We start from the raw sequence: 22620 nt of genomic DNA, 5'->3' as shown, positions 1-22620 counted from the left end.
GGAAAGGTACCCCTTTAAGGAAGATGTTATATGTCAATCAAGCAAGTGGACAACCATGGAAAAAGGTATCCAATATCTGAGGGAATTAGCTGTGCTAGAGACAATTCATCATGATCCGGACAACCCACAATTACCCAAAGATCCAGACGAAGTCCAATGCACACGACCCATGTGGCGGAAGTTTGCATGGAGCGCACCATCGTCCTATGCCAACTCACTGGCAATAATGACCTGGAAAGATGAAGAGGCACCGACAGTGGATGAAGTGGCTCGCCAACTCCGTCAATACGAAGAAAATCTCTCCTCCCCCCTACAAGCCTGCATTTCGGCTGTGGAGAAGCTGTCCGAGGATTTCCAGCAATTCAAAGAGGAGATGGCCTGTTGCCCACCTGTAAGGACCAATGTCTCAGCTATTAGGAGTGAGCGCTCCTCTGCCCAAGAGAGAGAATATAGAAGGTACACACCGCGAGGTGCCCTGTGGTTTTACTTATGTGATCGTGGAGAGGACATGAGGAAATGGGATGGAAAACCTGCCTCGGTCCTAAATGCACGGGTATGTGAGCTGCGAGGAAAAAACACCACAAAAGGGGATTCTACCAGGAAAAATGCCGCTCCGGTTTCCAAACAGAGTAGAAGGGCTGATCTTATTTCTGATCCTCTTGAAGGGACTTCTGAGCCAATTTTACGAGAAGTGAATACTGGATACTCTGACCAGAATTAGAGGGGCCCTGCCTCCAGCCAGGTGGAGGAAAGGGATAACCGGGTCTATTGGACTATGTGGATTCGATGGCCTGGCACATTAGACCCACAGGAGTATAAGGCTCTAGTAGACACCAGCGCACAGTGTACTTTAATGCCATCAAGTTATGAAGGGGCAGAACCCATTTGTATTTCTGGTGTGACAGGGGGATCCCAAGAGTTAACTGTATTGGAAGCTGAAGTAAGCCTAACTGGGAATGAATGGCAGAAACACCCCATTGTGACTGGTCCAGAGGCTCCGTGCATTCCTGGTATAGATTATCTCAGGAGAGGGTATTTTAAGGACCCAAAGGGGTATCGATGGGCTTTTGGTATAGCTGCCTTGGAGACGGAGGGCATGGAACAGCTGTCTACCCTGCCTGGTCTCTCTCAAGACCCTTTGATTGTGGGGTTGCTGAGGGTTGAAGAACAACAAGTACCAATTGCTACCACGACGGTGCACCGGCGCCAATATCGCACCAACCGAGACTCTCTGATTCCCATCCACAAGTTGATTCGCCAACTGGAGAGCCAAGGAGTGATCAGCAAAACTCGCTCACCTTTTAATAGTCCCATATGGCCCGTGCAAAAGTCTAATGGGGAGTGGAGACTAACAGTTGACTATCGCGGCCTGAATGAAGTTACGCCACCGCTGAGTGCTGCCGTTCCAGATATGCTAGAACTTCAATACGAACTAGAGTCAAAGGCAGCCAAGTGGTATGCTACAATTGACATTGCTAATGCGTTTTTCTCAATCCCTCTGGCAGCAGAGTGTCGTCCACAATTTGCCTTTACTTGGAGGGGTGTCCAGTACACTTGGAATCGATTGCCCCAGGGGTGGAAACACAGCCCCACTATTTGCCATGGACTAATCCAGACTGCACTGGAAAAAGGTGAAGCTCCAGAACACCTGCAATACATTGATGACATCATCGTATGGGGCAACACGGCAGAAGTCTTTGAGAAAGGGAAGAAAATAATCCAAATCCTTCTGAAAGCCGGTTTTGCCATAAAAGAAAGTAAGGTCAAGGGACCTGCACAGGAGATCCAGTTTTTAGGAATAAAATGGCAAGATGGGCGTCGTCAGATCCCAATGGACGTGATTAACAAAATAGCAGCTATGTCTCCACCAACTAATAAAAAGGAAACACAGGCTTTCTTAGGTGCCGTGGGGTTTTGGAGAATGCATATTCCAAATTACAGTCTGATTGTAAGCCCTCTCTATCAAGTGACCCGAAAGAAGAATGATTTTAAATGGGGGCCTGAGCAACGACAAGCCTTTGAACAAATTAAACGGGAGATTGTTCATGCAGTAGCTCTTGGACCAGTCCGGACAGGACAAGATGTTAAAAATGTGCTCTATACTGCAGCTGGGGAGAATGGCCCTACCTGGAGCCTCTGGCAGAAAGCACCTGGGGAGACCCGAGGCCGACCCCTGGGGTTTTGGAGTCGAGGATATCGGGGATCTGAAGCTCGCTATACTCCAACTGAAAAAGAGATACTGGCAGCATATGAAGGAGGTCAAGCTGCCTCAGAAGTGGTTGGTACTGAAACACAGCTCCTCTTAGCAGCCCGACTGCCAGTGCTGGGCTGGATGTTCAAAGGAAAAGTCTCCTCTACACATCACGTGACTGATGCCACGTGGAGTAAGTGGACCGCACTGATCACACAACGGGCTCGCATAGGAAACCCCAGTCGCCCAGGAATTTTGGAAGTGATCACGGACTGGCCAGAAGGCAAAGATTTTGGAATGTCGCCAGAGGAGGAGGTGACACGGGCTGAAGAGGCCCCGCTATATAATAAACTGCCAGAAAATGAGAGGCAATATGCCCTGTTCACTGATGGATCCTGTCGCATCGTGGGAAAGCATCAGAGGTGGAAAGCTGCCGTATGGAGTCCTACACAACAAGTTGCAGAAACTGCTTAAGGAGAAGGTGAATCGAGTCAGTTCGCAGAGGTGAAAGCCATCCAGCTAGCGTTAGACATTGCTGAAAGAGAAAAGTGGCCAGTGGTCTATCTCTATACTGACTCATGGATGGTGGCAAATGCCCTGTGGGGGTGGCTACAGCAATGGAAGCAGAGCAACTGGCAGCGCAGAGGTAAACCCATTTGGGCTGCCGCGCTGTGGCAAGATATTGCATCCCGGCTAGAGAATCTGGTTGTAAAAGTACGTCATGTAGATGCTCACATACCCAAGAGTCGGGCCACTGAAGAACATCAAAACAATCCAACGGTGCACACCATCCTCCTGCTGCGCCAAATGTCACCTGCTTGTCACACTGCACTGAAGCCCAATTCTGCTCTACCGACTGAGAGGACTTTGCACCATCCCTCCTGCCCAGAAAGACTGGTATGACAGGTGGAGCCCAGAGTCGGAAACTAAATGAACTCAATGAACGTTTTATGAACATGACCCATGAACTAAAGGAATGATATATCTGTGTGTGTATACATATATATATGTATATATCATTGCTCATATGTCTTAAAGGGATGGAAAGGTGATGATTGATCAGGATGTAACTACAGGTATGGGAACTGTGCATGACGTCAATGGTATAGAATAAGGGGTGGGTACTGTCCTGGTTTCAGCTGGGATAGAGTTAACTGTCTTCCTAGTAGCTGGTACAGTGCTATGTTTTGAGTTCAGTATGCAAAGAATGTTGATAACACTGATGTCTTCAGTTGTTGCTCGGTAGTGTTTAGACTAAAGTCAAGGATTTTTCAGCTTCTCATGCCCAGCCAGCGAGAAAGCTGGAGGGGCACAAGAAGCTGGCACAGGACACAGCCAGGGCAGCTGACCCAAACTGGCCAACAGGGTATTCCATACCATGTGACGTCCCATCTAGTATAGGAACGGGGAAGTGGGGGCAGGGATTCGCCGCTCGGGGGACTAGCTGGGTGTCAGTCGGCGGGTGGTGAGCAATTGCACTGCGCATCATTTGTACATTCCAATCCTTTCATTATTGCTGTTGTCATTTTATTAGTGTTATCATTATCATTATTAGTTTCTTCTTTTCTGTTCTATTAAACCGTTCTTATCTCAACCCACGGGTTTTGCTTCTTTTCCCGATTTTCTCCCCCATCCCACTGGGTGGGGGGGAGTGAGTGAGCGGCTGCGTGGTGTTTAGTTGCTGGCTGGGGTTAAACCACGACAGATGGTCAATTTTCTCCCAGACAGATACTGCTACATGGGGGACTATATGTTGCTCTAGTTTCTCTACATTAGCCCTACATCCCTTAACACAGGCAGGGCTAGAGCTTTCTCCTCTATTGCAGCCCCAGTGTCCTACTGGGTATGGGCCAGTTCTTTTCACAGGTAGCCAACTCGGGCTTGGGCTGCTTTCAAACACTGCTAAGTATCTCTAAGGCAATGAGCTAAGAGATATAAGCAGAGTAACTGTCCCTTTGTGTTTCTGTCTTTCTGACTTTCTCTAATCAAAGTAGAATCTGACATCCGTGGGCAGGGCAATGTACCAAAATAATCAACTAAGGCACTCACTACAGGGTCAGGGCTGATCATGATGCAGTATACCGTATCTCACTTCCAACACCAGAGTGTAAAGGCTTATGGCAGCCCTGTCAAGTTACAGGTTCAGGATATGGTAACAGACACCAGACGAACAGCTTCAGGGATAGTTTATCTCTAAATAACAGCACAGGAAAAAACACAGATCAGTAGTACAATTATCTGGGTCATAACAACAGCAAGTCAAGTAATTCACCAAGACTGGGCTAGACCTAACAGCCGGGCAAAGACTTATATGACCATGGCTCTCAGGCAGGTAAGTGACCCAGACCAACCAAGGACCTTGGGGAATGCAAATTCCTTGGCTGGACTGTCCTTTTTATTATCGAGCCACAGAAGCATTATTTGGCTTGTTAACCAAACATTACACCCCACTTCTGCTCCCTCTCTGTTTCAGCTCTGTTCTTGGTGCGCATGGGGCCTGGGAATTCTGTACCCATACCACCCCACATTTCTTTGTGGGCAGGGGCCTGGAAGTATTGTGTAAGGCAATACAAGCCTCATAGCTCTGCTGTATGCACCATCTCCAGAAATACCGTATTAGGCAACACTAGCCTTACAAGGACCCAGTTAGTTTTACAAAGGCATAACCAACTGTTAATGTACAGAAGTCACTACACAGAATGCAAGAATGAATACACAGGGTACTCTGAACTGTGCAAATATTCTTAGCAGACATGAAAAATTACAGGCTCCGAAGCAGAAAAAGCTCGGTGTAATCTAAGAATGACCACAAACATAGCACTGACAGTGAGCAGACTGCATTTATACCAGCCGCACAGTACGTTAACTACTAAGGAGAAGCCCAATAAAACAAAACAATAGTATAGAAGAAGAAGAAAGAAATTGAAACAAGAGGTATAGAAAGAAAGCATGAAGAGTACATTGAAACATGAAGAAAGTTGTACTGGTATTTTTTTTTTTTTAAGAAATAAAAATCTTGTAATAATGCCCAAGTTAGTGAACTATTAGAGTACCATTTGGCAGCAGGCCTCTGAAAGACTGTTTAACCTTGCCAAAGCATGAGTACCTTTTAAATGCGAAAAATAACTGAAACTGGAAACACTGCTGGACCAATCCACTCTCAAAAGTCTCATGTTCCTTTCACTTATGTATTTAAATTAGAATGTTACATTCTCCAGCTACCCAGTTGTTTGTATGAATATATCCTGCCCTCTCGCACTGTGCATATAGAAGTTCAACAAATACTTATGGAATCTTCCAATACATTTGGAGACATCTATTCTCAATTTATTTCTTTTACACAAACTGCAAGATTGATTAATTAACATTACACTGGTTTAACTCATACATTTTACTGTGTTCAGAAAGCTTTAAATGTAAACTGTATACTTAAACTGTCTGCTGTGCTATTTTAAACCCACAAACAACTTGTATGTGGTCCATTGCTTCAAACTTAGTTTTGAACTTAACCATGTTTTTAAGTATCAACTGCACACTACTGTAAAAAAATAATTCAGTCAGAACCAGGCTGGTGAATAATGTTATGACATTTGTTAAGACAAGGAAATACTGAAACCAACATAATTCCATAATTCCTTCTTATTTTTCCACTGCTAGCTGCAAAGCATGACTAACAACTTCAGGAGCTTGTGGCACCACCTTCTTCCCCATCTTTATATTGTAGGCACACTGCTGGTTCTAGTGGTTACAGCTGATGTTTCAACAACCACAGCTAAAAACAAAAAAAAAAAACAAAAGGAAGAAAATATTTAGTACTAAGTGTACCTGTTCTTTCACAAACTACAAAGAAAAGACAGCACGGTAATGATACACTGTAAATAAATAGTTTTTCCTCTATCATAAAACCAGCAGTAATGCATGAAATAACTACCTCTATCGCATTACTTGACACACTCAATCAGTTGAGTTTTTTGCTGCCAAAGGAATACGGTCCCAAAGCTGTAGCAACTGCTTTCCAACTTGTGGCTCCAGCTCCTAGAAATGAGCAGGAAATTAGAGAAGTTAGTTGCACTGCTACTATTAAACATACAGAAGTTATTTATAGCAAAATTGTTAGATGAAGTTACTGTTGATTACTTTCAGTCTCTCTGAGAGCTCATTCCTTTTGCTACTGAGACATACATCAGAACTCCCTGCCCAGGAAGGTTTTTTTCTTAGGGCTCAAGAGGAGATAAACACTTTCATAAGCAACCCTGGCCTACAGGTTGGTTGGGATTTTTTTCATTCACAGCAAGATGTCAGTTCTTAAGAAGAGAATTCTGAGTGAACACACCACCACCATATACAAGAACATATGCACCATATACTTTGTACCTTCCACAGGTCCCTTACTTATTAACTAAAGTTCATTATTCTCCACATCTTCTAAGTTTAATTCCATCAAGTGTGGTGGACAACATGGAAAGGCAGGTCAGGTAAAACAGTGGCGCTTGGTGGAATCATAGACATTAATATAAACCAGTTGTTTTTAAGATCGTTAAGACCCTTTGGGTCTTAAGAGCCATTTACAAGAGAAGCACTGTTAAGTCCATGTGCTACGTTCCTTTCCTCGTTCTTACAGTATGTTCCCTTCCTCATCCTTAAAACTGGAGAGGTTTTGGGGAAGAAGTGAGAAGATGACAGAAAAAGTTTAGCTCTAGAATCTCCTATCAAGGAAATATTTTGGGAGGGGACTGGGGAGAACGCAGAAACTGCCAGAGAGAACTCCTGTGCCAATTCTCTTCCAGCTTTTTGTAGCTGCATTTAGCTTTAACAGGTTGGAGAACTGTCCTAAGCTTTATTCTACTTTAAATCTCAAGACTCTCGTTCAGTCTTTACAGGAAACTCAAAGCTATAATTACGAACAGTTATTTGGGTATGACAGACTATCTTGGGGAACAAATCTGAACCAAACAGGGAACAAATCTCCAGAACCAAAATTACAAATTCCAAAATGCTCGTATTTTTGGAAGCATCCAGCTTTAAATCTTTTTTAAAAACATGTATTAAGCAAGAAACTGCTTTGATTTTATCAAAAAGCCTCCATTACTTCAACAGCAATGCATTAGCAGAATGTACAATGTGCATCAATGAACTGTGATTCATATTAACAAATATATGAGAACAGTTGAGATAAATGTCGAGGCTAAATAAGCTAATGAACAATACACAGTTCTACCAAGTAAAGAAGACTTTAGAAGAGAGTAACTTTACCTGGCCATCTCTGCTTATTTGTACTTTCTTATTGTCATTCCAAGGGTTGAGCAAATGGTGTGCAAAATGAAAAGGAATGCTTTCTTTTTGGATCCACTCCACCTTAAATACACCTCCGAAGCCAGAAGATCCCCAGTCTTGACTTTTCTCACACCCTATCTCTGAAGCCATTCTAGCAAAACCCTGAATTAAAAATTGAAATATGAAAGGAAAGATATAACTAGAGCATATCTGCTTATGCTGGAATTCAATAAAAGACTGGACTTCATACAGAACTTTCAAATTTGTTTCAAAGTGATTCACACACTCTCCCCCATAAAGCTCGATCTTTTAAGATGTTCACATCTAGAAAGTTAAAAGAAGTAGCATTTGTTTTTCCACTTCAAATATGCCTTCCAGAGTTTGACCACAGAGAATGTCTCTCAATCTCTCACAATTACCATTAATAGCTTTTTTAAGCTTTGTAACAGTTTGAAAAGGTGTTGTAAAAACATTTGAAGTGTAAGGAATCAAGATGAATGTTCTACTACATAATAGTCCATTAGCTATTCCTTGTTAGCTGTAGATATTTTTTGCAGAAATCCATCCCTTATTTCCCATGTTCCATCTATATTAACAATTTTCACATAATTAAGAGAGTGTAGCTGTTCTTCAAAGAAGGAAGTCAAAGTTGCTTTCATTTCCTTCTTCAATGAAGCTGGAAGAAATTCCAACACAACAAGTATTCAGAAAGAAAACGAAAGAAACCCCAAATCCCAGATTGCTTCTAATTTATTTAAGAACACCCCTACTTGCCCACACACCAAACAAAAAAACCCACTACACACGCAATTTATCAACGATTCAGGCAAATTTATGCCAGTTATGACTTAGGAGTTCAAGAGATGCAGTGCAGTATATAACTTACGAGCACACACTACTGTTACAAGACATGCAGTCCTAGATAGCTCAAGCCAGACTTAAATGGAAGTTAATAAAAGGAACAGAGGAGAAATAAAGGTGGAAAGTAAAAAGACATGTGGTACTGAGATGGGGGGCTAGAAATTTTAGGAGAAATATATCAGCATGGTTACTTATTTTAGATATAGGTAAGGGTTTTAATGATTATGGTAAAGAATGGATTTGGGTAGGAGCTGTTTAATGATTATCTAACTTGTGAGAGAGTTTTAATGGCAATAGACATAGTTCAAAGGGATGAGGGACAATGATTGATGTATATTTTGTTGTAACCAACTGAAGCAAGGGATAGTTCCTGATGAGAAGCAGGAGTCGACCCCAAGAACCAGCCAAGATTGGCCACTCGATTTGAACAAAAGCCAAAGGGCGACTGAGCCTGCGCAGGAGCAAGAGGTAAAGAGTTCATCCCGAGGAAGACATACAGCCTTCATCTTTACGACCACCACAAGGAGGCATTGCGCAGACTCAGTTAGGAGGGACTTAGGGAAATGACTTCTTGGAACTAATTTTAATATGAAGCGGGGATAGGTCATGCATATGTATAGGCGTATTAGAAAATCTTATGTATATGTAACACTTGACTGTTTAAATTTGAAGTAAGTTGCCATGTCAGGTGCGCACGACTTTGGTGGGACTACCCCCCCCGTGCTGCCCAGCGCTGAATAAACATACCTACTTTACAATCTCACTGATTGTAGAGTCTGTTTCCGCACGTCAGTACAAGAGAATATTAACAGCAGTGTTAATCTCGCATTCCCATGAATGTCCAGTGTGTTGCCAAAACCGGAAGGGCAAGGCAACATCAACCACCTACACTCCTGACTTCAGCATGTCCTCCCCTCCCAGCTTCCTTGTCTAAGAGCACCAATACAACAGCCCGCTTTCAGTATCAACTGGCATGCTGAAAATTACTTTCCAATATTACATCTGCATCTGCCAAATTGTCATATGTCTATCTCACCATAATACTTCAGTGGTATCTCCAAGACAGCTGTATTCGGGCTGGTTCATTAGATTTTAAGTTTAGCTGACTTTAATGAATAGTTTATATATGAAGAGGCAAGTTGAACTTTCTTTACCTGGATGATCCGAGTTTAGCCTGCTCTACAACACAGCTAACCTGCAACTTTGCACTACCAGGTCATCCTTAACTTCAAATTGGCTACAAATTTGTCAATAAACTGTTGACAAATACCTTGCTAAACTTGAATTCAAGACACAGCTCTGGAAGAATCATGGCCACGACTTTCCAGCTTCCTAACCTTTCGAAACTACAGTTCAGGCAGAACAGATTTTATTAAAATTGTAATAAAGACATCTATGAGTTCCCTGGCTTTAGGAAGCTGTGACTTGATTAGAACTGCTTGTTCACTTAAAATATTTACTCTGGCATGCAGAGAAAAGAGTAGCAATCCCCTGCTTTATTTGGATTTGTTTGTTTGTTTTGCTGTTTTTTTAAAAGGATTGTGGTGGTGCAGCCCTCTGCCCCAGGCCACTCTGAGATTTCAGGATAAGCCATGCAAACTTTGGGAAAACATCCCATTGTGCTGTTATCTTGACTACAAGGGCATCAGGCACTCTTTGGCCACACCTGGGCCATCTGCTGCCTGAATGGTCCATCAGGACCACCCTGATATTTCAGGATAAGCCATCCATGCTTTGAAAACCTCCCATTGTGCTGTTATCTTGGTTGCAAGTGCAGCGACTTATGGTCGCCACACCTGGGCCATCTGCTCCCTGAATGGTACATCAGGATGACTCAGCACGAATTGTGGCCAGAATGTAAAACAATGACCAAAGCCAATCATCTCAAGACCCTATGAACAGCGATCCAAGGAGAGACCCTTGGAGCTCTCTAGGACTGCAGCAGGCTGTGTGACCAGTATCTCCCCTGAGCTGGGACACCTCTCAGGGCAGATTTTGCAAGGATTGAAGATCATCGTCTACGATTTCACGAGGACTTAAAAGCCAGATTTTGTGAAGTTTACTGACCACCCGTTGATGAAAGCCAGCACATAAAAGTGAGAAGTGAAACTCATGAGAGTGTGTGTGTGATTTGGTTCAGAACTATTTTATCTGTCTGTGCGTGTGTGATTTTACTTAACCTTCAACCCTGCTGTAAGTTTTGGGTGATCCTTGCCATTTTTGGATCTTTAATTTGCGAATTTCAATGAATCACTCTGTTAAATTGGCTCATAATTAAGTACCATTAAAGTCATACGACCTAATCTTGTGATCTAATCTCAAAAATATTAATAAATCCTAAACTGCTGCTAAATCAAAGCCGTGTAACAAAACCTCTTGAGGCAAGGATTAATGTAGGGTATAAACATTATTCTGACTCAAGATGTTAGGCAATTCAGTCTTAGCCTTTGAGCATACTTCAGAGAAGAATGAAGTACTCTTTTCTCAGCAACCAGATACATTTGCTTGCTACTCTACTTATTACAAGGTCAGTAGCCATAAAAAAACCCCTCCATACTACACATAGTCATTTGCTGCGCTCTCCTAAACCATTAACCAAAGCTAATATTTAGTATTAACTAAGGACTCACCTGAAAGTGTCCAGACCCTTGAACAGAAAATATTAAGTAAACCGTGCTGCTCTCCCAAAAGGCTCTATTTAGTTTTCGTTCATTACTTGGCGTAGTAGACCATATACCCTTCTGCTGAGAAATATCAATGTTTTGCACATTGCTACTTTTCATTATAAAGTACCGAAATGGCATATTTGGTCTTGGTGAAGGAGATTTGGAACCCTGGAAAAATTAAATTAAATTAAGCTATAATAAAATAAAGCGGGCTTTAGTTCTAAAGTTTTGCACACATGAAGACAGAAATCCCTCCACTGCGCTCCCACCCTCCTCCCTCAGATTCTACAAGAAACACAGCATCTATCAGCTGGTACTGTCTGAATTGGTTTTAAAATGTATTTCACATTTATTTTACATTTTTTAAGCACTTTCCAAAATAATAATTCTTTCATGAGGGGCAGCAAGCAAGTATAGCAGAACAGGCCTAAATGGTCTAGTGATTAATTACAATTCTTTGAAGTCTGACACACCTTCAGATGACACAGAAGTAATCATTCTAGACTGTAGCCTGAAGCACACTACTCACATTTCCACCTTCTGGAAACACAGGTTTTCTCCCTTTTACATTGGTTGAATTTAAAAACTAAAAGACTTAAGAGGAATTATTAAATCCTCCAATGAGTGTGTGCCTAGAGAAACAATGGGGTTTCCTCTTAGTGATCTGTTTAACATTACTGCAGTTTACTATTCAAGTACACAGGGAGAATTTTGCCAATAACCTCATTAAAAATGTGTGCTTTGTTAAAATAACTGTCATTAAAAAAAGCAAGCAGTCATAACGCGGCAGATAACACTAAACTTAAAAGAGAATCAGCATCAATGTATGCTATTACAGAAACAGAGGAAGGCAGAATCCAAAGAATTCAGAAGGGCATGTACTATATACTAATTTAGAAAAAACTAAGAAAAATTAACACACCTTCACTGGTTATTATATCAGGTTTAAAAAAAAAAAAGCCCATTTTTTTCTACTTTGGATAGCTTTACCTCAGCAGTCTGCAAAGAATAGTATTTTTACTGTATTAAACCAGCGTAACAAGGATATTTAGTCTCGGTTTTAAGTTCCAGAAAGAAATAAGTACTATCCTAATCTAAGTTAGGATCTTAATTTATCAATATAATATCCAATAGCTGCTGAAAGGTATCAGCAAATTTATTCCCGAAATTCTATTAATTTTGAAGAGTGAGGTGATTTGTTTGCAAGAACTCTACCTTTCCAGATAATGGAGAAGGACTAGCACAGGGGCTAGGATAGCTACTGCTGTCTGTAGACTTCACTGATGATTGATCTGACCTGTCGTCCGAAGTTCGTTTGGAGTGCAAAATGTTCTTTTCTTTGTACTTCTTTGGCTGGTGAAGTGTGGGAGGTGTAGATTTCATTAGAACTCTAAAAAGTAAAGGTAGATACAGGACATACCAGGAGTTTCATAAGTGGTCACAGAACAATTTATATCTACATATCAGCCTATTGCATGACTATATATATTACAGTAATTCCAAAACCCATTGAACACTAACTAAAAAAAAATACTGATCATGCATTGGTTTTGAATGCTAGAGTTAAACCTCTTCTGCTACTTCTTCCCAGAGATCACAATTCACGGACAATATCCTGACTGCTCTCTCAAACGGCAGGCACACATATGAAATACTTCTCAATGAAGTCACAACTACAATGCAGCATAGGACAGTATAAATTCTTTCAGCTGTATTTCTATTGTTTCTTCCTTTTTATTACTAGCAGAAATTCAAGTGATGCTTTTACAGCTAAATAAATTACAATGTACAGTCTCTAGAAGATCTCAAAAGCTTACTTTTCAGCATTAGAGGAGTCATCAGAGAATTCAGTTTCTGCTGAGCTTTTTCTACTGTTGGTTGACTTCCATGTAGATGCTAAAGGAAGTTCTCCACAAGTCACAGGTCTTGGTCTCTGACCAATTCCTGAAGGCTGCTGCAAACCTGCAGACTGTTCTTCAGTACTTAAAACAGTTACAATTGCTCTTACAGTTATTTCATCAACTTGAGACCATGGTTTAGAAGGAGCTCGCATACGACGCAGAAATAAGCTATGCCACTTCTGTCTGAGTTGCAACAACAAACCAGCAGCCTGTAATGAATTTCAATTCTGTTAAAGACTAAAAAAAAATTAGATCAGACAGATAAGGGTACCCTATGTCTTTCCTATCAGGCAGCTTCTGGCATTCTAAAATGAACAGGGTCCAAACTGAAAGGCAAGACTAAAGTGCCGGGGAGGGGGAGAAAACCCCACATTTAAACTAAGCTGTTAAGCTATCTTTTCTTTCCTCAGGTGCAAGATCATTTTTAAAACGTTTTATGTCATCTAGCTCTGCACCAAACTTAAAACTTTAACTTAAAAAAAAAAATAAAAACCTTTTCATGCTTTATGCCCTTCCTCTCAATTCAGTGCTCCATTTTGATCCAATTTCAGTAAACCTCTCAGAGAACGAAATACACAATATGCCATTGCCATGGTTCACTCAACCCCTGCTCAGATTTTGGTTAACCCAGCTCATGCTAAGGCTTGATGTGTGCTGGGAGCAGTGCCATTAGGTCAAAGCAAGAGCACCACATAGGCAGGACAGGCAGCCAGAAACAGCTGAAGGGCCATTATGCAGCCACTATCACCTGCAGCTTGCTGTCTCCTCCAGCCATTGTCTTTTGTCTAGCAGTTTCATCAGAATCTGCTAACTTATGGAAATGGAAAAAACCTCCAAGCTGGAAGGTACAAAACATCAGCTTACCCAAAAAGCTTTTGAAGTGGATCCAACAGCAGCTGGACTGCTGAGGCTTTCCTGCTTCCCAGTGAGATACAGGGGACACCCGCACCATGACAGAGGCAGAAGGATGAGCACTCTCACCGTCAGCTAGGTAACTAATCCTTTTTTTATTTTTGCTCATAGGTGCACAAATTGAGAGTTTTAAGTTATGAACCTTACGACTTGAATGGTAAGTGAATTCAGGTGATAAGACCACTCTGGACAAAAGGGAATTGAGCCCCTCTATTTGTTGTACTTCTTAATGACCTCAGGAAATAAAGGTTAAATCACAGAGTATGTTGTCCTGTAAATTTGAGACCCAAATGGACCGTGACGGCCAGTCTTACAGAAAAATCTTGGTTACCCAAATGTTTCAGAAGTCTTTTGGAGAAGATATGACATAAATATCCTTCTACAAGAAACAAGCATTGAAGTGATACACTACTTACTTCAGGGTCCAGTCTGAGATGGAGCCATTCATCTAACTTCAGTAGTGCCAAATTAGCAGTTGTTTTGTCCTCCATCTCACTATCACTGTTATCATTAGATACCCCATCCCCTGAATTAAATATAAAAGGTGCATTAACATTTCTATATTATTTCCACTTACATACAAAAACCTGAACACTACTGTATTACTAGCAATGAACTCATTTTCCTTCCAAATTTTACTTTTGAATGTAAACATTTGTAAAACCACTTTTTATCTTCAGCACATACACCTCAGTGAAAAGTCTTTGCTTTAGTTAGCAGAACTCAAGTACCCAGACCTGCTGAGGCCCCTGCTATGTAAGTACCTGGATTGGTGTGATCTGACTCACTCGTGTACCTTCATCAGTATCAACAAGCCATTGTCAAACTTTTGCATGATGCTGTTTGCAAAACCACACATTGCTCTACGCTTATTTCCCAGTAAAACAGCAGATTTAAAGACCCATTAAGAAAAAAAAAATTATATATACATATGGCTATTAAGTAGGATTCCAATTTTTTTTTTTTTAAGTGCAATTCAATCAGCATAAACACTCTTTCAAGGGTAACAGTTTAAGAGCAAAACAGGAAAGCTTCAAAAATAATCACAGAATCATAGAATCATTTAGGTTGGAAAAGACCTTTAAGATCATCGAGTCCAACCATCAACCCACCACGACGCCCACTAATAAACCATGTCCTGAACTTGGACTCTCTGATTCAAATTAATATTTCTAGAGAACTGGCAGCAGGATAGATTATTTTCGCTTCTATTCCTACAGCACTCCATTTAAATTAAAAAAATTAAAAAAAGAAAAAAAGGAAATTTATATGTATTTCCTATTACTTTAGTTAATAGTACAGCTAATTGTCATTAAAAGTTATCATTAGAAAATAATCTTTAAAACGCATGTTTCAGCTGGAAGCAATGTGACTGTTTGCCATATTGATAGTTTCTAAATTATTATTTAGTTTGAATAATCTGATTCGAAGTATCAAATAAACTAGTCTTTAGAAAAAACATGCATATTACACTTCTCAGCAATTAGTATTGTCATCAGACATTTTGTTTGCATTTTTTATTTCATTACAAACTATAATTTCTGGGAGTTCAGAACTATGTAACTGTAATTTATGGATATGAATCTACAAGGATTCACAAAACTGAGACATTTATTACAGAGCTTATAAACTATTCTTGAACAGCTATAGGAACTATAGCTCTGTCATTTTAAGAATTAGCTAATATATGTATTAAATGTTCTTGAAAAATAAGCCTTGCATATCACATACTAGTGTATACCAATGGAAACATTCCAAATCCAAACCCTACTATACCTCGAAAGGATGAAGGTTCCTGCAAAGCATTACTTGGTAATCTAGCTGGTCCACAGAAGAGTGACACAGTGACAGGTGTTACAACAGAACAGCATCTGATATTTGCTATCCTGTGAGCTCTCGTCATTTCATCATATATAAGCCAGTCTGTAGGGAGTGCCTGAATGGCTGCAGCTTGCCCATTTGCTGGGGGAATCTGTGCAAGAGCAAATAAGACTAGGCTATTTTACCCTCTACTTGTAACTAAAATAAATCTTAACATACTTCTTGTTTTATATATGTCGAAATAAATATTCATATATGCATAAATTTATACACACAATTTAAAAAGTGAGAGAATTCAACCAGATTCACAATTATCTTACCACCTTGAAACAAAATATTTTGTTTTAAAAAAGGATCTAAAAAAAAAACAAAACCAGTTTCAGAGCAGAACTTCTTCCTGCTATTATGAGCAGAGATTGTTACCTTTTTAAAATAGTTTCATAACTAGTTTTTTATATCATTTTGTTTTATTCCATCTAGAACAAGGACTAACTGAAGTAAGTTTTGATGAAATAATATTGGAAAAATAAACCAACTCCAATTCTTTGTTTTATCAACTGCCAGGAAAAACACGTTCTAAAAACGTAGTGTTTAATGCACATGCTGCTTTTAAAGTACTAACAACTATGAAGAGACATTTCTGAAACTTTTGATATAGCGCTCTTTTTTGGCAGCTATAAATTCAAAGTGATTTTACCTTTTTATACTGAGGTTGACTAAGAACAGAGGTAGGATGAAATCGCACTTTCTTCTCCTTTGGTCCAGTCAAAACCAGGCTTTCTCTGTCTACATGCACTAGATTGGGATACATCCCAGCCGCTAGGGCAGCTTTAACTACAGCCCAGTTTTCAGAATTAGTATTAACATCTCTAATATCGGCTCCTCCTCTGCTTCTAACAAAACCTGAAGAAAGAAGAGGACAAAAACGTACTTGTATTTAAGATCTACTTTTTTGCCTCTGAAAAAGGAATTTGGAAAAAAAAAAAGTGAAATAAGCTACAAATTTGTTACATTTTTCCCCACTGCCAATCTTAACAGCACGAAGAAGAAACCATTATATCCTTCCTGATAAGGTGTTTTATACTAACACAGAATTACTTTTTGTAACATGAAGACATTTCCTACGGAAATAATTTATTAGAACGTAAAAATCCAAGGAAACATATCTCACACTGAAAGCCAGTGGCATGTGGAACAACCAGGGCACTTTCATTTAGATCAGCTGTTCCCTAGCCACACTTCCTCACTCTAGCACCTGCACCATGCCCAGCACCTGTGTGTACTGGTCTGTTGCAAATTAAGGAAGGAAAATTACACCAGTGAATAGTCTTCTTGTTAAAATTTGTATACACTTGTACTAGGCATACACTTGACTCCAAAACTATGTAAAAATTTTTTCCAAGCTACTTACCTGAGGCCCTAAGCTGGCCAAGCAACTGTGTTCTCATTCCTATAATGATTTCCATCCTTGCTTGAGACAGGAAGTTCTTTTCACAGAACGCTCTCTCCCAGCCATCACTGCGCGCCTTCTGCCATGCCTGTAAAGAATATTTTTTTACATTTGCCTATTAATTTAATTAGCTAAAGTTTAAAAATGCACTTTTTAAAAATAAAATTACATGTACATCAATAAAACGAAGGCAAAAATCATTCTGAAAGGAAGAAAATGTATCAAACCAGATTTTTTTTTTCCTGGTTAAGCACTAGATTCTCTTCACCCATTCTCTAAATTAACATCATGATCATTATGTTATTATAAGATCATTATATTATTTTAAAGATCATTATGTTAAGATCATTATTTTAAGTTATCAGTGTCTCAGGATATAAAGTGGCACCTTGTTGGAACATTCAGAATTTAACTAGGTTTGAAAATATAAACAAAAAAATCTGTAGGAAGTGTTCCTCACAAATATATGAGTCCAATATACAAGAAAGCCACTAGGCAAAAATAAAGTTTCTTCTCTAAGGACTTAATCATAGTCTTATCGTTCTACATCCAACTTGATTGGTACATCATTTACTTTGATATGTGATCTATTGTGATTCGTACTCTTTCTGAAGATGAAATAATACCTGGAAAGCCCTGAGAAGCACCATATGGTCACTAAATGTTCCTGCAGTAAAGCGTTTTCTACACAGCATGGCTGCACGCTTTTGAGAGGCCAGTGTAGGTAGGACAAAAGGGTCTCGATATGCAAGAGTGCAAGCAATAGTAAGAACAGGATCCAGGCACTTCAAAACAACAGCACACAACACCATTTTACCAAGGTGTGGCTCTACTGGTAATTCAGTGAGATGATAACCAAGTTCAGTGAGATCTTCCCAAGGGTCCATCGCATCTATTGTCTGCTTAAAAAAAAAAAAGAGGGGGTGGAGGGGGAAGTGGACAAAATTAATTTACAATAAAAGCAGGAAGGATGTGAATACTAGGTATTAACTAGACTTGTTCCCAAACACTAAGAAAGCAAGTCAAACTCTTAACAGTTTGAGATGAGATTTTTAAGCAATCTCTTCCCTTAACACGGAAAAATACATCCACCCACACAAAATTAAAATAGACAACACACAAAAACTCAAAGCATCCTTAAGTAACTAAACAACAGTCTCAGTACAAACAAAACTCAGTAAATATGTTGCACATCACAAATATAGAATCAAATACAATTCCCATCTAAATCTATTCCTCTGCTGACCTTCAGCATTTGCACAGCATTTCTCACAATTAAAGCTGGTGGAGGATCAGGAGCTTTCATAAGAAAGTCAACAATTGGACAGTTTATCGGAGCCAGAAGTTTTGTGTGTAAACAAAGCTCCTGCAAGTTAAAAAGCAAAAAAAAGACTGGTAAGATTGGGGAAAAAAAAACCACCACACACTTTTTTGGAGTTAATAGTATGGTTTGATGGTAATACATTTTTTAAAAGTTATAATTTCTAACTGAACATGCACCTGAAGTGGCATTCTTAGAAGTTCTGGAGTCTGAAATTCCAACATATTCTGAAATCGGAGCCTGCTGAAGAGATGAAAACAGACTCCCGGCTGACAGCGCCCAGCCCTTGAAAAAAAAATACAGGAAGTTGTTGAAAATTAGAATTTCTTAAAAAAAAAAACAAACAAACAAAAAAACCCAACAAAACCACACACACACACACAAAATTAGAATGGAAATGTAGAAGCAGGTCTAAGAAAAAGATAATTTTGTCATTAAGTGTAAGCCCCACACAAGGTGAGAGTTTTGCAGTACATGGATTATTTTTCATAGTATGGAAATTTGTTACTAGATTTTTACCCCAACACTGAAAAATCTGGAGAAACAAAAATAAGGCCTATCTAAAAATAAAGTGATGTGGGGTTTTTGCTAACCTAACATCAATCCAAATCTCCAGTTACAACTTTGCTGTAAGGAATGTAAGTCATAACCTTCATTTCTTCCTTTTCAAATCCCCCAAACAGTTGGAAGTTACTCTGGGAGTAAAAGGTAGAATGAAGACCAAACAACTTTGAGTGAGGGGACAGAGACAGCAAATGCTCACATTCACGCTCAAATTCCTGCAGGTTAATGCCAGTATCGTACCACAAAACATAGGTATTTGTTGCCACATATCCTCTTAGCCCTCACCCAGTGTTGGGAAGAATATGATGAAGGCCTGTTAAGTCATCAATAGTTTGGAGAAGGTGAATAAGGAATCACTCTCAATGTCTCTTCTAATATAGGGATGAAGGGGAATCAATTAAAAACTAGCAATAGGCAGCGCTTTGCCCACAGGTAAGTTGTGAAACACCTTATTGGACACCGTAGCTGCTGGTGCTACATGGGAGAGAGAGGAAGGAGAACAAGTTCATGGGGGGAAAACAACCTAGACCTAATGTAAGCTTTGGGAAATTCCTGAGTGTCACTCTTCTACAACTTGGGAAATGACTCCAAGGAAATACATGCTGACCCTTACTCTTCTGCAGAGAATGAGCACTGGCCATTGTCCAACACGATACTGGACTAGGCTAGTAACATTATGCAGTGTGGCTGCTACTACAGTGTGTAGTTTATCCTTAACATAGAGGATGGTGGCTGTCTGCAAAGTAAAATTCAGTACAAAGCATTTATTACCTGCCTCTTCTCTGGATAGCACTGGCTTTTGAAATCCACACCATTTTTAGCATTGTAACACAACTCAGTGCGTCAAAAGACTTCTATAAAAGCAAAGCAAGGAACATAAAACCAAGATTGAATATGGTACATGAAATAAAAGTTACTAATGATTTAGATCATCAACAGAACTCTGCAAAAAAAAAAAAAAAAAGCACCAGCAGCTTCTGGCGCAAAGGTAAGTTCGAAAGTACTTAGTTTCAAGTGAATTTATGCTACCTCCTTCGCAATACCTTTGTGCTACACAGTTTTCTAAATTAAAGTTTGCTAGTGAATAGGCAATTGTAAGTCAATAAAAGGCATGGATTGTGTTTTGTGGTATCACAAACCAAGCAAAAATATGTTACATTGAATAAAGTTTTCCTCTCTGTCTTACTTGGAAATTACACCTTTATTTTCCTACATTTGATGCAAAACTACAAAAAAAAATTGTATTACCATGAGAACTTCAGAAATTTGGTGTGCCTGTCTCCTACGAAATCCAATTTTATTTTCTAAGCCATATACTAGGTCTTAAACTGCCTCATCATGTTATCTCAATTTTCTTGAACAGGTAATTAGGGAATGGGCATTCAATACATTAAAAACAATGCTTAAAAACTTAATGGATTAGACTTGGGCTAGATACAATAGAAGGACAAAGGGAACTCCCAGTGTTTTCTAAGTCTCAGGAAGATGGTAGTCTAAACTGATGGACTTGTTTTAAAAATCAAACAGAAATACTAAATTTAAAAAAAAAAAAAAAAAAGGACAGATATATCAATATATCAACCTGCAATAGCTTTTACAGGGTTTTTAAACAGCTAACTATTTACAGTATTTATCATAAAACAACTGGATGTCAAAACATCCCAGTAAGTTTTGTTGCTTGACATGCACTAGCTCTCAGCCTGCTATAAAAAAAGAAAAAGTTCTCCAAAATTTATATATTACGTATTTTAAAATAACACTAGGAAGTTTACTTCCCAAAGACAGTTTAAGCCAGTCATACCTCTTTCATCTTGCCTGAGTCAATAACAAATACAACATCATTGACTGTTATGCTGGTTTCTGCAATATTAGTAGAAAGAATCTGCAATTTAAAACAAAACAAAACAAAACAAAACCACTATAGTAACTGTAAAGACAAAGACAAAATAGATCAATATAGTATCTGACGAAGTCCTCTGATACTTGCTATTTTGCGGATGCCAGAAGGTGGACTTTTAAGCACCTTCTTCTGATCCAAAGTCTGCATGTTTGAATGAAGCATGAAAACTTGGTATCTAATGCAAGACAAAGAGCACATTTTAAGGATCTTTAAAAGAAACAATAAGAACTCAAGACGACCATAGAAACTAGAGGTTTTACCTGTGAGCATTATCAGCAAATCTCTTGTCATCAAAAAGAATACGGTCCCTCAGGCTAACTATCTCATCATATCCAGGAAGAAATACTAAAATCGCTCCTAAAAAAGAAGTTCGTTTGCAGACTTGAACAGAAAATTCACTTCAAATGTAAGTCAGTACTGCATATACTAGCACTCGCAAGGTTTTACCTATTTGCTATTACTGAAAAAAGAGCACCATTGATCAGAAGCCGAATATACAGCAATTTATTGGGAGTGTGTGTATATACCTACCAGCATCACAACTACGACAGATGTTATAAAGTAAGTGCATAATCAGGTCCAGATCTACTTTTTCATCATCAAAACTGTGATGATAAGCATTCAATAGTTCTCTGTCTTCTGCACTAAGGTCACTACCACTTGTTTGGACGAGGGAACTTTCGTCAAGATTTCCAAATTCCACTGAAGCGCTGAAACATACAAATACACAGGCCAGAGTTGAGGTTGTTTGCTTCGGGTTTGTACTCAGCAATTGATTCAAATTTAGATCAAGACCAACAAGACTACTCATCTCGAATTTTAATTTTAAAGTTGAGCAGAACAGCATCTCCACAATACTATTACTGTTCACTGATTTAAGTGTTAACCCAGCAAAGCATGCAACTTCAATTTTTAGCGTTAACTTTAATTTTATTATACTTCATTGAAACACAACCATAAGCAAGTGTGACAGAACTCAAAGTATAAAGACACCATTTGTTTATCTGTTAAAGGAAAAATATTTAAAATAATTCTATCTTCCAAAAACTTCCCTACCGTAACAGTTAAGCAGGTACTACGCTAACAGAAACTACACTAAGAGAAATTATAATAATATAGGTCTCTACAAAACTGTAACTAAACTATGATAACTGTAAGTTAATAAAAAAACAATTCTTGAATGGCTTAGTGTACATTTTGCTCATATAAAGTTTCTTTAATATGGCTATCATGTATCAATATACAGATAAAAACACACAATAGATTTGTTTCCAAAATAAGCACCCGAAATTAAAATGGTACATGGTATAGAATCAGTATCTCCTCTGCATATTTATTTGCTACTATAATCACATCCCACCTAGATATATAATCATGATAGGAATGTCCATATCAAGATGATAAATGCTAATAACATAAAAGAAGTCCTACACCACTAGAACTATATCCTAGGAGTTCTGCAGACACAATCACTATGATACTGAATACAAAACAAACTTTTTTTTTTACATAACTCTGTTTTCAAAACATTCCTATTCTCAAATACATGTTGCTATATAGGCCAGATTTTAAAGCATAAAAAGGTAAAAACTGTTCTGATTAAAATAAGACAAAACATCAATTTCCCTTCACCATGTTATACAGCTGTTTCTGCAAAATAGTTATAGCTTACCTGTAGGACTCCAACAGGTCAACAACCTCTGTCTGTCCAAAGCGCTTAGCCCAGTCCAAAGCCATCCTGAAAGAGTTGCATAAAAAT

The 22620-nt window shown here is 39.1% G+C and overlaps 1 protein-coding gene across 9 annotated transcripts in view; it reads right to left on the bottom strand.

The window, feature by feature from the left end:
• Positions 1–5476: 5476 nt before the first annotated feature.
• YTHDC2 (YTH N6-methyladenosine RNA binding protein C2) overlaps positions 5477–22620 on the bottom strand; it is a 42573-nt gene continuing 25429 nt past the window's right edge. For 4 of the 9 annotated variants that reach the window (XM_052776649.1, XM_052776641.1, XM_052776647.1 and 1 more), the window contains 19 exons: positions 22534–22599; positions 21393–21571; positions 21122–21218; positions 20949–21036; positions 20763–20843; positions 19733–19815; positions 18577–18682; positions 18323–18442; positions 17703–17975; positions 17038–17164; positions 16324–16529; positions 15582–15777; positions 14222–14331; positions 12810–13102; positions 12208–12382; positions 10957–11160; positions 7445–7627; positions 6123–6226; positions 5477–5963 (listed from right to left, as the gene is read on the bottom strand). In XM_052776649.1, coding sequence (XP_052632609.1) covers positions 6146–6226; positions 7445–7627; positions 10957–11160; positions 12208–12382; positions 12810–13102; positions 14222–14331; positions 15582–15777; positions 16324–16529; positions 17038–17164; positions 17703–17975; positions 18323–18442; positions 18577–18682; positions 19733–19815; positions 20763–20843; positions 20949–21036; positions 21122–21218; positions 21393–21571; positions 22534–22599 — 2668 coding nt within the window. In that variant the 3' untranslated portion in view covers positions 5477–5963; positions 6123–6145. The remainder of the gene's footprint in view (positions 5964–6122; positions 6227–7444; positions 7628–10956; positions 11161–12207; positions 12383–12809; positions 13103–14221; positions 14332–15581; positions 15778–16323; positions 16530–17037; positions 17165–17702; positions 17976–18322; positions 18443–18576; positions 18683–19732; positions 19816–20762; positions 20844–20948; positions 21037–21121; positions 21219–21392; positions 21572–22533; positions 22600–22620) is intronic. The other 5 variants (XM_052776644.1, XM_052776642.1, XM_052776645.1 and 2 more) reach the window with 5 other exon arrangements.

The sequence above is a fragment of the Harpia harpyja genome, chromosome Z, assembly GCF_026419915.1.
Source record: "Harpia harpyja isolate bHarHar1 chromosome Z, bHarHar1 primary haplotype, whole genome shotgun sequence".
Classification (NCBI taxonomy): domain Eukaryota; kingdom Metazoa; phylum Chordata; class Aves; order Accipitriformes; family Accipitridae; genus Harpia; species Harpia harpyja.
Note: the sequence above shows the minus strand (reverse complement) of the source record. Positions and strands in the feature narration are given on the sequence as shown.